Here is a 13,745-nt window from a genome sequence, read left to right as displayed (position 1 = left end):
GATCCACGAGCGCATGGTCGTGGCGTCGTCGGGGTGTGGTGGCTCGTCCGTGAAGCTGCTCAGCGAGACGGCGCCGCAGCGCAGTGGGCTGCTGAGCGTCATCTTACCCGCGCTGGCTTGGTAGACGCAGATGCGTCGAAGCATACGTGGCGCGCGGAGGACGTGGCCGGCGACGCTGTCCATGCTGCTTCCTCTTCTTGCGTCCGATCAGCAAATGAAATGAACGGAGATTCAGCCGGATATTCTCATGTATCCGGATATGGTTTGACATTGCATCGGATTAATAGCCAATCACGTGCGGGTAAGAAGGACACAGCCAATCCAATGCACGCATCACATGCAAAATGCGTCCAATGCAATTGCGTTGTGAGTTTGAAAAGATCGCATTTTACCGCGTAAATGTCTGGTCTGTGTGTGATCCACATTTCTGGTCTGATATCCACATGTCTGGGATCCGACCACAATGCGACATACAACTTGTGATGTACGAGGTCCACGTTCCCGCTGTGCACGGCTGCCGAGATGGCATGCGGCCCGAAGCCCGCGTAGTCGTGCTCGTGGAAGAACATGATGAGATTGAGGTGGCCGGCCAAGGCGGCGTTGCACATAAAGCGGGGTTTCCATCCAGCAAAGCGATGGCCGTGCGCAAACTTCGCAATGCTCAAATGGCCGAAGAGGCTCACGCAGTACCACACCCAGGCAACCCCACAGTCGTGCTTGTAGAGGAACGCAAGCAGCTCGGCGTAGCCCGAAACGGCCGCGTATATCGTCACGCAGTTGAACGCGACCTTGTGGCAGTACAGGTTGTTCTTGGCGCTATAGCACATGCAACGGCCATGACAGTCGAACTCCACGCGTCGCTGGGCTGCAAACACCCGGGGCTGGAGCACTTCGAGCACCGCCATGTTGCCATACGAGAGCGCATAGGCAACGAGGTGCGGCCAGCAGAGCAGGTCGAGTTGCGAGAGGTCGTGGCGCGAGAGCCAATGACAAAAGCGTTCGTGGTACGTCGCATACGTCCTTGGCAGCGGAACCTCGTTCTCGTAGTTGCAGACGAGCGCGAGGTCCTTGCAGAGCTCCCGCACTTGTCTTGTGCTCGTGTCGACACCATCTTGGTACATACTAATGGCCTGGAAATGGACCTTGGAGAGCAGCACCGAACGTGTGCGCTGCGCGACCGCATTTCGGTACCTTGCGTTTTGAATGCATTGAACGATCGCAGTCGGGGCACAGTAGTAGAGAGCAGTGGCTTCTGTCGCCGCCAAGTGGTCCTGGGCGCCGAGCTGGGCGCAGAGCCGCGAGAGAAGATCCAGTCGCGAGTACTCGACGGCGTCGCACAAGGCGCTTGGAAGCGAGACCGATGCTGGGCCAAGGGCATATGTCACGAGACACTGCACGAATTCGAGCTGGTCGTACTGGATGGCCAGTGCGAGCGTGCGGCGGTCAAAGCCAGTGTAGCCGACATCGAGCAGGAAGCGCAGCAGTTCAAAATGACCACGCTCGGTCGCGCCATTGATGTTTGCGTCGTCCCACGTACCAAGCTCCTGCGTCCAGAGGTATTGCGCCATGTCGAGATGGCCGCCAGCGCAGACACTCGGCCACACATGCACCACCGACAAGCCAGTGGTGCAGAGATACTGGAGCATTTCCACATGGCCTTTCTGCGCCGCGCTCGCGACGCAGCTGCGGGCGCGCATCATCATCGCACTGCCAAGGTCCTCTCTTGCCCGGGGACAAGCATTGCAGTCGTGGGCGTGGAGCAGCAGGAGCTCCGTGGTCCACGACACTTGCCCTTGGTTGACGAGCCACGCAAGGACGGTGGTGTCGCCACACGAGAGCGCATACGCAAAGAGGTGCGGCACACAGAGCGAAGCAAGTGCATCGACGTCAGACGTGTCCACGGGTCGTCGAGGATCTTGGTCCGGCCATGAAGATGCGCAGTCGCAACATCGTCGCTCGGGCGGCAGCCAAGGGCCAACGCTTGTTTCTATACACTCTTATTTCCTTCGGGTTGACCACCAACGACATTTGGAAGGCAGTGTGCACTGGCAGCCAAGTCGACGTCGCCGAGTCCGTTGTTCGCTCCACAAATCTCGATGTGTGGGACGACGCCTACCTCAACGTCGCGGCATTGAACGGCCATTTTGAGCTCGTGTGCTTCCTTGCCCGTCACCACCCTAGTGGTATCAACCAGCAAACCATCACGCTCGCCATCAAGCAGAACCAACTGGCGACAATCCAAGAGCTCCTCGGCCTTGGTCCGTCGCCAAAGCTCTTGGTGGAGCATGCGCTGCAAGCGGCTGTCGAGCATCGTCGTCTTGACATTCTGCGCTGGCTCTGTACGCAGCGCGACGCGCGAGCTTTCTTCAAGGCGACGCGGGCCATGGCCATCTACTACTGCGCGCCGGTCGACATCGTCGAATGCATCGGCGCCGCGTGGACCCAGCACGTGGCGATGCAGCGGATTCGCATGGTGCTTCAGTCTGAGCGCCTCGTGACGACCATTACGTCCTACCAAAATGGCTTTGATGCGAGCACGGTCGCCATGAACGCGCTTTGCAAGGACCTTGCAACTTACCGCACCGAAGATCGCAACGTACGGTGCGTGCGTATTCGGTATACAACCAACGGTTGATGCGCTGGCTGTCTCGCCACGACCTCACGCAGCTCCACCAGCTCTGCCGGCCTCTTTGCGTACGCCGTCTTTTGCGTGGAGCTCTTGACGTTGCTTGAGCCGAAATATCTTCGCACTGACGTAATACTTGACACTCGACTGCCGGGGCCATCGAGCGTGCACTCGACTGGAAATGGACGCGCGCATTACGGTCTCGCCAAGAAATTGGGTGCATCGACGTTGCTTTGAACGCCTTTACAACGGTGCACCTCGAGCTCCTCGTGTTTCAGGCCAAGCTCGGCTTCAACGAGGGCTTCGTGTGGTAACGCGCGAGCCGCCGTGGGCAGCTCGCGATTGTGCGGCTCATGCACAAGAAGGCGCGCGTATGTTCACGAGGACCTCTCCTACGCGGCTGCGAAGGGCCACCTCAACGTGATTCGGTTCTTTCACGAGCACGACTACGACGGCTTTGACAAGGACACGATCGCGTTGGCTGTCGGCAGTGGCAATCTGAAGCTTGTCCAGTTCCTTTTGGCGCACCGAAAGGAAAGCACGCTTTCCAAAGCTTTGCTGGCCGCAGCCGACAAAGACAAACTCGACATCCTCCGCTGGTTGTGCGACCAACCGCGCGCCTCGCGCTATCTTGAGGCGACCATGCAGCAAGCGGAGACGAGTGCAAGCCGCAAGTGCATCGAGTACCTCGCGACACTGCCACGCGCGGCCAAGCCAATCTCCGACGAATGCCCGCTCAAGCGCAAGGCCACCGTGTTGCTCTAAGTCGCATTTTGTATGTGTATACTAACCCAATGACTCGTGAACTCCGACGTCCTCCAATGCATAATCAGATTTAGGATAGATAGATAGATAGATAGATAGATAGATAGATAGATAGATAGATAGATAGATAGATAGATAGATAGATAGATAGATAGATAGATAGCCAACGCCGCCGCCAGCAGCTCGGCCTCACAGCTCTAGCGTTCGACTGCTGAGCAAATGAGTTACAAGCTCCTGCGTCCCCTTGAGGCCTCTAGGTACTAGGTTGACTCCAAACACGGTTCTGGTATATGGTCTAGCTCACGTCAGCAGGCTGCAGTGATGTCTCTCAGTCTGCAGAATCGGTCTCGTCAGCAATGCTTTAAGAGAGTCCATGCGTCGTCCTTGGTGCAACGTCCTTGGCTACTGCTCGTCATCTCAGTACATCGTCGGCGGCGAGCGTTCGAGGAGGTCTAGAGGCATTGGCGCGTACGTGGCACGCTGTCGGGCCAGAATCCTCGCAAGTGCAGGCGCCTACACTCGATAAAGTACGTATCCACAACATACAAATATCAAGTTGATTTCGACTAATATCGCACTTAAGAAAAACCTTTATATAGTATCGATTGTGAGAGGTGCGATTTGCATGCTTGGCACATCTTCATGGGGAACAGCGCAAGTGGCGGCGATGGCGCAGCGACCTCGCTCCTGGACGCGGCCACGACGTCAGCCCTGGAGAAGATCGTGAGCGCGCAGCCGTACATGATGAGCGACGACGTCTGGACGCGCTTCTTCGCGATGGACCAAGCGCTGCTTACGCTGCCCAAGGCGACGCTCGCGGCCTTCCTCCGTCCCTACACGCACGCGCTCGGTAGACATGCACCCTGTCATCTTCCGCCATGAACCTCTGTCTAGCGGCCAACACGGTTGTCTCGGGCAACTTTCGCATGCTCGTGCGCCACGTCACGCGAAGCTTGCCGCATTTTGCCAAGCCGGACGCCGCCCGGCCGCGCCATGTCCTCGGCGCGTCGCTGGCCAACATGACCAACGTCCTCGTCCTCCTGCGCCACTTTTGCATGCACTTTGTCGAGCACAGCAACGTTCTCGAGCTCTTTGCTGCCCAAGGCACGGCCAAGGACCTCGGGCAGAGCTCGCTCCTGCGCCAAGCCAGCACCGCGCGTACGACATCTCTCCTCCTCATGGCGCTCATCCTCCCACCTTGAACATAGCAGCCAGCGACGTGGCCATGGAGCTCTTGGACGCGCTGTGCACGGTCGTGCTCGAGGCGCCACCGACGTCTGTCCATGCGTTGCGTACGATCGATCTCATACCTTGCTGTAGCGACGAGACGTACGATTTGCACCTCGAGTGCGTTAACACGCTGCTGACGCTGCTCTCGTCGCACGCGTTCAGCGCCACGGCGTCGCTTCTCGAGGCGTTTGTGCTTCATGCGTCGCTCGAGACCGTGGCCAAAGGCCTCGTGAAGCGTGTCTTGTACTCGTTTCTCGACGAGCTTCCGCCACCCAACCTCGAGACCGCAGCGTCCGTTGCGGCCCTTGCCGCGCAGTCGTCGGCCCAAGGTCGACACAAGCTCTCCTCTCTATGCCATGTGGACGATGCTCATTTCCGTAGCCTCCTGGGGTGTCCTCGACTACTTTGTCGCGACCGAGACGCCCGTGTTCCCGCTGGCCGACCGAGGCGTGCTTCTGCTCCTTATCCTCTTGCACACGGCGCCGACGTATCATATTCTCCTCATTCGCGCGCACTGACGCTGTTGGGATCCTAGCGAAGCCAATCCATTCCGGAGTGCATTTTGCGAGCTTGAAGATCGGGACCGCAATGTGAACGCAGTGCACGCCGTGTCGTACTCGCAGCTCATCAACCTCCTCGGCCGGTACGCTCCTTGGCTGAGCCTCTGCGCTCTCACTAGCTCGCTTGGTGCAGGTCGCTCTCGACCGAGATAGGCACCTCGCTCCTCTACGCTCTCGTGACCATACATCCAACCTTTGCCTCGGCCATCGCGCAGCCTCTTGACACCGACTTCTTTGTAATACGTTCTTGTCGCCAACGGCTGCTAAGGTGTGGGCTGTAGGGACTTCCGCTGCTCCGAGCCCTGTACGACAGCACCGAGCCGACCTCTCTCTTCGTGTACTGTACAGTGCTTTTGCGGCTCTCGGAGACACCCGCCGTTCTCGAAGCTCTGCACGCGTCCATGGTACTCCTCGAGATCTCTACTTTCTCAATTGCATGGATTAGCTGCATGACCATGTTGAGTGGTATACGGAGAAGTACATGGTTGATATCTCCTTTGCGTCGGCCGCGATCGTTGTGCTTGTGCGCCTTTTGCACAAGAATATGGCGACGTTCCGAGACCCGCGACTGCACACGATGGCGTTTGGGACGCTCTTCAACGTCCTCCAATATGCGCACCAGCTGCACCCGTACGCCAGCCAGAGCCTCGTGCACGCAGTCGAGCACTGGGCAAAGAAGGAAGCCCGGGTCCAAGCCGACCTGGACGGCCTCGATGCCTCACCACATGAAGCCGACGACGTGGCTGGGCATCAGACCAAGGTACTTTTCGTTTGCCATGTAGGACCCAGTGTCGTATTTGGGCTAGCTGCTGGAGAAGCAAGCCATGTACATGGAGTGTCTCCACCTTGGCCTTGGGCTGATCAACGTCGTCTTGTCGGGTCGGCTCTTGCCGCGGAATCCGCAGCTGGTACGCTCATTTGGCTACGAAATACCTACTAGAGGGGTAGATGTACTCGCTTTTGCATGCATCGAGCCTCGTCACGTCGCTGGCCGGGCACGCCGACCTCGCGTTCCAGACGTCGCCAGACCACACGCACGTGCAAGAGATGGTCGCGTACTTTCGCGCGGTCGTCGACATGGAGGAGGAAGCGCACGAGACCGACGAAGTCCACGTGCTCAGCGTCGAGCGCGTCTTCGAGTACATTCAACTGGGCTGCAAGAGCCTCTTTCCAACGGTACAAGCCATAGCCATTGATACATCGAGGTATCATGGAGAGTATAGAACGACCCGCGAGACGAGCCAAACTACTGCTATGTGTTTGACGAAGACGTGGCACTCGCACGCCCGTACTTTGTCTCGATGCTTTGGGCGCTCGTCGTCGAGCTCACTAGCGACCTGCCGTGGGCCTACGACAAGCTGCGGTGCCAGCGCCGCAGTGCGATATAACCCAGTAGATACGTATGACAATGTCATTAGCGTCGTGGGTGCATTGCCTCGCGGTCGCTGCCGGCGGCCATGGGCGTGGGCATGGGCGAGAGCGGGCGGACAGGCGGGTTGCTGCCGGAAGATCGCAATGCAATTTGGATAAAGTGCGGAATCGTACTTTGCTGGGTTGTCGATTTATCGAACGCCAGAATCGTGTGGAGACAGGATGGCCGAAGAGGACGCGCGTGGCAGCGAGCGGAAGGACAGCCGCGAGCGCAAGAGCAGCCGCAAGGACAAGGACCGCAAGAGCAGTCGGCGCGACAGAGACGATGACCGCGACAGGGATCGCCGCCGCCGGTCGCGGAGCTACTCGCCGCGCCATCGCTCGTCGCGCAGCCGCCGATCGCGCTCGCGTTCGTCGCGCCGCGACCGCGATCGCCATGACCGCCGCAGCCGTCGGTCGCGCAGCCGGTCGCCGCGCCGCTCGCGTCGCAGCCGCAGCCGTAGCCCGCGCCGTCGGTCCCGCGACAAGTCGGGCTCGAACGACCGCAAGCCCGAGGTGAAGGCGCCGATGTTCGCGCCCGGCCCGCCCGCGGCCGAGGTGCCTGAGTTCCCGCCCATCGATGCGGCCCCGTCGGCGCCGGCGCAAGCGTCGTCGACGATCACACAGATGATGCAGCAGTACCCGTCGCTGAGTCTGCAAGAGGTGCTGCTCAAGATGTCCCAGACCACGAGCACACTCTCGTCGGCCGTCTCGCTCAAGCCGATGCGCGAACTGTACGTTGGCAACCTCCCACAGAACGTGACGGGCTCACAGCTGCAAGAGTTTCTCGGTACGATCATCCAGCAGGTCGGCCTCTCGCTGCCGGGCCAGCCGGGCAACCCGATCCTCTCGGCGTGGATCTCGACCGACAACCAGTTTGCATTCCTCGAAATGCGCACTGTCGAAGAGTGCAACCTCGCGCTGCTCTTGAACCAGCTCAACATGCTCGGGCGGCAGCTCAAGTTTGGCCGGCCGCGCAGCTTTGTCGGGCCCGCGCAGCCGATGCCCAACATCTCGTCGCGCACGCAAACCGCGCTCGTGAACCTCGGGTGCACGCCCAACCCGATGTGGTTCGCTGGCGGCTCGGCTGCGTGCGGTCTCCAGGACGCTGGCCTTCTTGCGCCCAACTCTGGCTTTACGGACATTGGCCAGCTCCCGCCCGACAACTCGTCCAACCGCCTCCTCATGGCCAACCTCCCGACGGCCCTCAACGAAGAACAGGTACATCTCGATCCCTCTTCTTATGTAGCCATGGAAGGCTCACACCTATCGCAGGTCTCGCAGCTCCTCGAGCCGTTTGGCGAGCTCGCCCGCTTCCTTTTGGTAAAGGACAGCGCGGGCAACTCGACGGGCAGCGCGCTCTTCGAGTACAAGGACGAGTCGGTGACGCAGAGCGTTGTCGACGGTCTCAACGGCCTCGACATTGCCGGGAACGCGCTCGTCGTGCAGCGCGCGCCGCGCCAGGGCACGATTCCCGAGTACAACCCGAACGCGGTGGCGGCCCCGACGCCGACGCCGGTGATCACGCTCGTACATGCTCTTGACACATTGATATTTGATGCTCATACTCGATCCTATGTAGGGCAACATGGTGCAAGAAGCCGATCTGGTCGATGACGGCGAGTACAGCGACTTGAAGGAAGACATTGAAGAGGAGTGCAGCAAGTTTGGCAAGGTCACGACGCTTGTGATCCCGCGCCCGAGCGTACGCCACCGACGTACTTGACCGTTTGGCTGATGTCGTGAGCAATTAGGACGGTCTGCCCGGCGTCGGCAAGGCCTTTGTCCGCTTCGAGACGGTCGATGGCGCGATCGCTGCCACCAAGGTCGGTGACACTCGACCTCTTTTGCATAAGATCTCATTTTGGTGTAGGCATTGACGGGACGCAAGTTTGGCGGCAACGTGGTCGCTGTGAGCTACATGAGCGTCGAGGCGTTCGAAGCCCAGGCGTTCGAGTAGGCTCCGTACTGCTGTCGCATGTAGCGTCTTTTTATATTACAAAACAACTACGCTAGCATCCTCGCTGTACTGTCCGACGCCCGGCCACACTGCGCCAACACGACACGATGGTAGGACTGTCTGTGGCCTCGACGACGCGTAGGGCCGTCGACGAACGCGACAATCCTTCGTTCGTCCCCAACGACACGAGAGGCTCGAGCCATTTCATGTTGCATGTACGCTCGGAAACAAGCATATTCGTAGTCTTCCGGAGGGCGCACTTGGTGAGACCAAGGATCGCAATGCCACCTTACCTTGGCATGCATGCATGCTACCCGCCAAGATGATGAGCCAACGCAAGTGCATGGTTGTCAGTGCAAGGTGTCGGAGGCGCCAATATATTAATAGCCAATCGGATTGCGTCGTGTGGAGAGTTGGCATTCCATTGGTCGATTAATAGCCAATCCGATCCAACCACGCTCCCCCGACAGGGCGGACAACCCGTGTACTAGTACAATTGAACTCGGTAGGAAGCGCGTCGAGTGGTCTAGAGTCTAGAGTCTCTTGGCAGCGACTCGACACGAATGGACGCTCGTTGACCTCCTACTTGCTCGTTGTTTCTGGATGTCGGAGCAGCAGGATGACGTGGCACGCTGTCGTGGCGGCAAGATTGCGGCAAATGTGGTCGGCCACGATCAGCAACGTGACGCGTTGTCGCCAGTCATGGAAGCAGTTGACACGCCAGCGTCCCACGACACGCCGGCCTTTGGTTCACTGGTGATGATTGTGAACCAGTCTCGCCCATCTTTGGATGGTGAAGAGATATTTGTCGCTGGCGAGAAACGTTCAGCTGTCCACAGATCGATTCCCGAGTCACCCAACCCTCGTACCCCGAAGACGCATTCGTCATTGGCAAGGTCATTGGGTCGGCGATACGACGAGAGCAAGGATGAAGTCGGCACCAAAACATTTGCATAGTTTTTGGCTGCGTGCGCTTGATGATCCAGGCTCGCCCGAGGGTAATCGCTCGCATGTCGCAGGTTCCAGAGCGAGTTTGCACTTGCCCTCGCGGTTTGATTGGCTAAAACGTCTGTCCCGTGGCTTGATGGGCTCATCGTCATCGTGGCGCATTCGACTGCCACACTCGAATATTCACACACCATGGCAGTTGCCTCCTACACGCTTTACGGGGCTTGTGAAGGCCATCGAAACAGCTCCAGTAGCTCCAGCGCAGGGCCGTGTCTGGTCGCCAAGGACGGCAATGGCACGTTAACCAGTGTCGAAGCGGCGAACGGGGTCGTCAACCTGCAAAACGCTAGCATAAGCGATGTCGCTAGCTTCCCGCCGACCGCTACTGTCGTGTACGACCGCCTCATCAAATGGTCTATAGTCATATTGCTGGATCTAGGGACCTCTCGATGAATGCGATCGCCCAGCTTGGATCCGACCCTGTGCCTGCCTTGCGGCTTTTGTACGTGGCGCTTCGTACGCAGCCTAGCCTCATGGAGTGTACTTGGCATGTGATAGGAACCTGAGCCACAATGAGTTCCGTACGACTGACGCACTGCCGCGATTCGCCGCCCTTCAGACGCTGTACGGTCCTTGTAGTGTCGCCATCGACTGATCTTGTTGTTGTCGTAGGGACTTGAGCTACAACGCCATTGCGTACGTGGGTAACTTGACGCTGGCGCTGCCGAGCGTCACGCGCTTGTATGCATTTGCCTCTCGCGTCTCCAGCTCATGTTTCCACGTAGGAGTTTGGCCAACAACCGCATCACCGCACTTCGCAACCCGACGTTTCCACTGAGCCTCCAGTCATTGTACGCTCTTTTTTGCTTACATCCATTCCTCATGCGTGACTAGGGACCTCTCTGGCAACACCATGACAACGTTTGACGTGTCCTCAGCGACGTTTCGCCAGCTCAACGCGCTGCCGTACCTTTCACTGGGCAACTTTAGCATCACGGCGTGCTCGGGCGCGCTGCACCTTCTGCGGTCGAGTGTCGTGTGTGTCCTCGACTCGGACACGCCGCCTTCGACGCTGCTCATGAGTACGTCCTCTCTTTGAGCCGCTTGCATCTTGAATCTCAATTTTGACAACTGTAGCGGCGTACGGCCAGCTCATCATGGTCCTCAGCTGCATTGGTCTCTTCGTCTTTGCGTATCTTGTGTGTGCCAAGCGCGTGCTCGACTCGCCCGGCCCGCCCGCCAACCAACATCTGCGGGATACGTGTCTGAGCTCGGCCTACTCGATCATGGAGGACGACCCGATGGAGTACCGCATCTCGCTCTCGATCGAGATGGACACCAAGCCGTTCGAGACGATTCTGTTTCACGACACACGGCTCATGCCGCTGCAAATGGCGATGAAGGACATCAAGAAGCTCAAGCTATTGTCGTCTACAGCGTACACCATGTACGTGGCCGAGCGACACGGTGCCAAGGTCCACGCGACCATGCTCACGCCGTGCACGATCGAAGATACGCCGACGTATCTTGGTGGCCTCGTGCACGAAATCGCTTTTCTCGCGCGGCTCTCCCACCCCAACATCGTGCCGCTGCTTGGCTTTGCCACGTCGTCGTCGCTCCTCGACTTGACGGTCGTGACCGAGTTTATGGCGCTCGGGTCGCTGGCGGACGTCTTGCGCGATGCGAACGTCGTCAAGTACCTCCGCTGGACGACGCCCACGAACGGAGTCGTGCCGCCCAAGGCGCAGCTGGCCCTCGACGTTGCGACAGCCGTAGCGCATCTGCATGCGCTCGACGCCCCGGTTCTGCACAATGCGATCTCGCTCGACCACGTCTTTGTCTCGAGCGAATGGCGCGCTCATCTCGGCGCCTTCATGTACGCGTCGTATCTCGACGAGCCCAAGACGATCCTCGCTCCCCAAGCCGCGCCCGAGGTCGTAGCCAACGGACTCCGCTCGACGCACTCGGATGTGTACTTGGTCGGGCGGCTCATTGCTGACTTGGAGGTGGCGAATGACATGCCCGAGACAGTGCGCGCGATCGTGGTGTCGTGCACAGCGCTGGAGCCGACGGCCCGCCCATCGGCGCTCGAGGTCGCGACCCGCTTGCACCACTGTCTCTCGAGTGCCAACACGGTTGACGCAACCGTGTGAGGCATGTGCGTTCGATAGGACTTAGTACAATTCAGTTATTCGTTGTTGAAGTATCCATTATTTGTTGGATCTCGTGTATATGAGTCGACTTTTGTAGAGAGGACGCATGCTTCACGCGGATCCAGCCTCGATCGCATGACTCGATGGTCGATGAATGCAAGGTAAAGATAGGACGGAATGTTGACTCGTGAGTCCGCACAGCCTCCACGTCAACGTATATCGATTGGATCACTTGCAGCAAGGGATCACCGCAGTACAGTCTGTATGCGAGCGCGATGAAGTCAGCTGCACCAGGCCACATGGGCGGAGGCGTTCAAGATGAAATAGCCATATCCGATCTTATTTGGCGCCACATGGGAACGAATCAAAACGGCGGCGTTGCGCGGCGCCACGTGGAATACATGTCCTTTTGCATTTTTTTTCAAACCATGCGAAATTCCTACGGAAAAGTTGTGCGTCGTCGAAACCATCGCCAGCCATGGCGACTCGGAACCCTGAGAAACAATGGAAAATCCTAGGAATTTCATACACGTATCTGCCGCTGCGACTCCCATCGACTTGATTAGGGCTCGTGTATGTATCGATGATTAGAAGGTATTCTCCGGTCCAAAAGAAAATACATTGTCGACTGTCCAACACCGACCAGTTTGTCGACTTCGCCGATCTTCCGGTGCGGACAGTCGCACCGGATTGGCTACTTGTTGAGATTGCCGTTTGCAGCAGCCAATCGCAATCGACCGGGTTCCGACAGGCTGGATGCACTTGCCGATTTGCCACCTGATATGAAAACGCACTGTCTCCTTCTCATCGCGCTCGCCGCGAGCGCCGACGGCCTCAGTACGCTCTACGGGACGTGCCCGGTCACCAGCCCCGCAAGCGCATCGCCTTGTGTCCTCGGCGCCAACGGCAGCGTCGAGGCAACGTATGCTGTCGACAGCAATCGCCGCTTTGTCGTACAAGGCGCCGGCATCGACGTCGTGCAGTCGCTCCCAGCGACGGCCACCAGCATGTACGAGCATGGATGTCAAATGACGTGCTCACGCCACTGTGTAGCAATCTCATGATGAACGAAATCACGTCGGTCGGGCTCAGTCCGTCGTCCGCCGTGCAAGCACTGTACGGCGCCACAGTCATGCCAAGGGTCTCATGCTGCGTTCTAGGAACCTGAGCTACAACCGCGTTGCGTCTCTGGACGCTATTGCGAGCCTGCCAACTCTACAGTCGCTGTAAGTGTTATCGTCTTTGGACCGACGCCTCACACCTTTCATTCAGGGATCTGAGTTACAACAACATCTCTGACGCGTCGACCTTGAGCGCGCAGCTCGCACGCTTTCCCAACCTTGCGTCATTGTACGATGTACATAATTTCCATGTAAAGTAGGACGCTCCGCTCATACGATCACTAGGAGTCTGCGTGGAAACCGCATCTCGTCGATTCAAAACCTCAAGGTGCCGCCAAGTCTGCAAGCATTGTGCGTCGTCCATCCAGGATCTACGGACACTAAGAACTGAATCTTCCGCTAGGGATCTCTCGGGCAACATCATCACGACGTTCGATGTGACGGTCGCTACCTACTATGCACTGGCGGCCTTGACAACGCTCAACCTGCGCGGCGTCTACATCACGTCCTGCGCCGGCCAAGTCGTCATGCTTCGGCAGGCTGCCGTGTGCATCACCGACGCCCCTGGTCCCTCCATGCTCCGCAGTACGCGCTTATGCTGCCTCCAACTCTCGCGCTCATATTTGTGATAGGCATGTACGGACCCATTTTTGTCTTCTTTGGCACGGTCCTTGCGCTGCTGGTTGTCTATTTGGTCGGCAAACGTCTTCTTCTCGGGCCGCCGGCGCTCACCGATCATACGCTCCGCGCCACGTGTGTTAGCTCGGGCTACTCGCGCATGGACGACGATCCGGTCGAGTACCGCATCTCGGTGTCGCTCGACCTCGACACCTCCGACCTTACGAGCCGCCTCCGCAACGATGAGGCACTCACGACCGCCCACAAGCTCCACCTCAAAGACATTCGCAAACTCAAACTCATCAGCGCAACACCGCTCTACACGACGTACGTCGCCCAGCACTTGGCCATGAA

General features: G+C 58.5%; 6 protein-coding genes across 6 annotated transcripts in view; 5 read left to right on the top strand and 1 right to left on the bottom strand.

Annotated features, from left to right (window-relative positions):
• Positions 1–388: 388 nt before the first annotated feature.
• SDRG_05248 (hypothetical protein) lies at positions 389–1,703 on the bottom strand (the record flags this gene model as incomplete). The annotated part of the gene is made up of 2 exons (XM_008610958.1): positions 389–403; positions 489–1,703. 2 exons carry the CDS (start codon positions 1,701–1,703, stop codon positions 389–391), a joined length of 1,230 nt encoding a protein of 409 aa, XP_008609180.1.
• Positions 1,704–1,925: 222 nt separating this feature from the next.
• On the top strand, positions 1,926–3,391 carry SDRG_05247 (hypothetical protein; the record flags this gene model as incomplete). The annotated part of the gene is made up of 3 exons (XM_008610957.1): positions 1,926–2,596; positions 2,791–2,936; positions 2,992–3,391. Coding segments are annotated over 3 exons (1,217 nt in total), but the record flags the coding sequence as incomplete, so codon positions are not given.
• A 642-nt stretch (positions 3,392–4,033) lies between these two features.
• Positions 4,034–6,569, top strand: SDRG_05246 (hypothetical protein; the record flags this gene model as incomplete). Its single annotated transcript, XM_008610956.1, has 12 exons — positions 4,034–4,241; positions 4,286–4,549; positions 4,600–4,666; positions 4,712–4,950; positions 5,003–5,108; positions 5,157–5,264; positions 5,315–5,417; positions 5,463–5,585; positions 5,627–5,941; positions 5,988–6,089; positions 6,130–6,357; positions 6,405–6,569. The coding sequence occupies 12 exons, from the start codon at positions 4,034–4,036 to the stop codon at positions 6,567–6,569; spliced, it is 2,028 nt and encodes a 675-aa protein (XP_008609178.1).
• A 205-nt stretch (positions 6,570–6,774) lies between these two features.
• SDRG_05245 (hypothetical protein) lies at positions 6,775–8,551 on the top strand (the record flags this gene model as incomplete). The annotated part of the gene is made up of 5 exons (XM_008610955.1): positions 6,775–7,812; positions 7,867–8,121; positions 8,174–8,296; positions 8,346–8,417; positions 8,465–8,551. 5 exons carry the CDS (start codon positions 6,775–6,777, stop codon positions 8,549–8,551), a joined length of 1,575 nt encoding a protein of 524 aa, XP_008609177.1.
• A 1,130-nt stretch (positions 8,552–9,681) lies between these two features.
• SDRG_05244 (TKL protein kinase) lies at positions 9,682–11,727 on the top strand. The gene is made up of 7 exons (XM_008610954.1): positions 9,682–9,891; positions 9,939–10,001; positions 10,058–10,123; positions 10,172–10,240; positions 10,285–10,350; positions 10,394–10,581; positions 10,637–11,727. Exons 1-7 carry the CDS (start codon positions 9,692–9,694, stop codon positions 11,650–11,652), a joined length of 1,668 nt encoding a protein of 555 aa, XP_008609176.1. The 5' UTR covers positions 9,682–9,691; the 3' UTR covers positions 11,653–11,727.
• A 707-nt stretch (positions 11,728–12,434) lies between these two features.
• Positions 12,435–13,745, top strand: part of SDRG_05243 (hypothetical protein) — a gene marked incomplete at both ends in the record, with an annotated part of 5,181 nt that continues 3,870 nt past the window's right edge. The window contains 7 exons of the mRNA XM_008610953.1: positions 12,435–12,661; positions 12,706–12,768; positions 12,813–12,878; positions 12,925–13,002; positions 13,059–13,124; positions 13,177–13,358; positions 13,406–13,718. Of these exons, the coding sequence (XP_008609175.1) occupies positions 12,435–12,661; positions 12,706–12,768; positions 12,813–12,878; positions 12,925–13,002; positions 13,059–13,124; positions 13,177–13,358; positions 13,406–13,718 (995 nt within the window). The remainder of the gene's footprint in view (positions 12,662–12,705; positions 12,769–12,812; positions 12,879–12,924; positions 13,003–13,058; positions 13,125–13,176; positions 13,359–13,405; positions 13,719–13,745) is intronic.

This window comes from Saprolegnia diclina, assembly GCF_000281045.1.
Source record: "Saprolegnia diclina VS20 unplaced genomic scaffold supercont1.13, whole genome shotgun sequence".
NCBI lineage: Eukaryota > Oomycota > Saprolegniomycetes > Saprolegniales > Saprolegniaceae > Saprolegnia > Saprolegnia diclina.
This window is presented reverse-complemented; position numbering and strand designations above follow the sequence as displayed.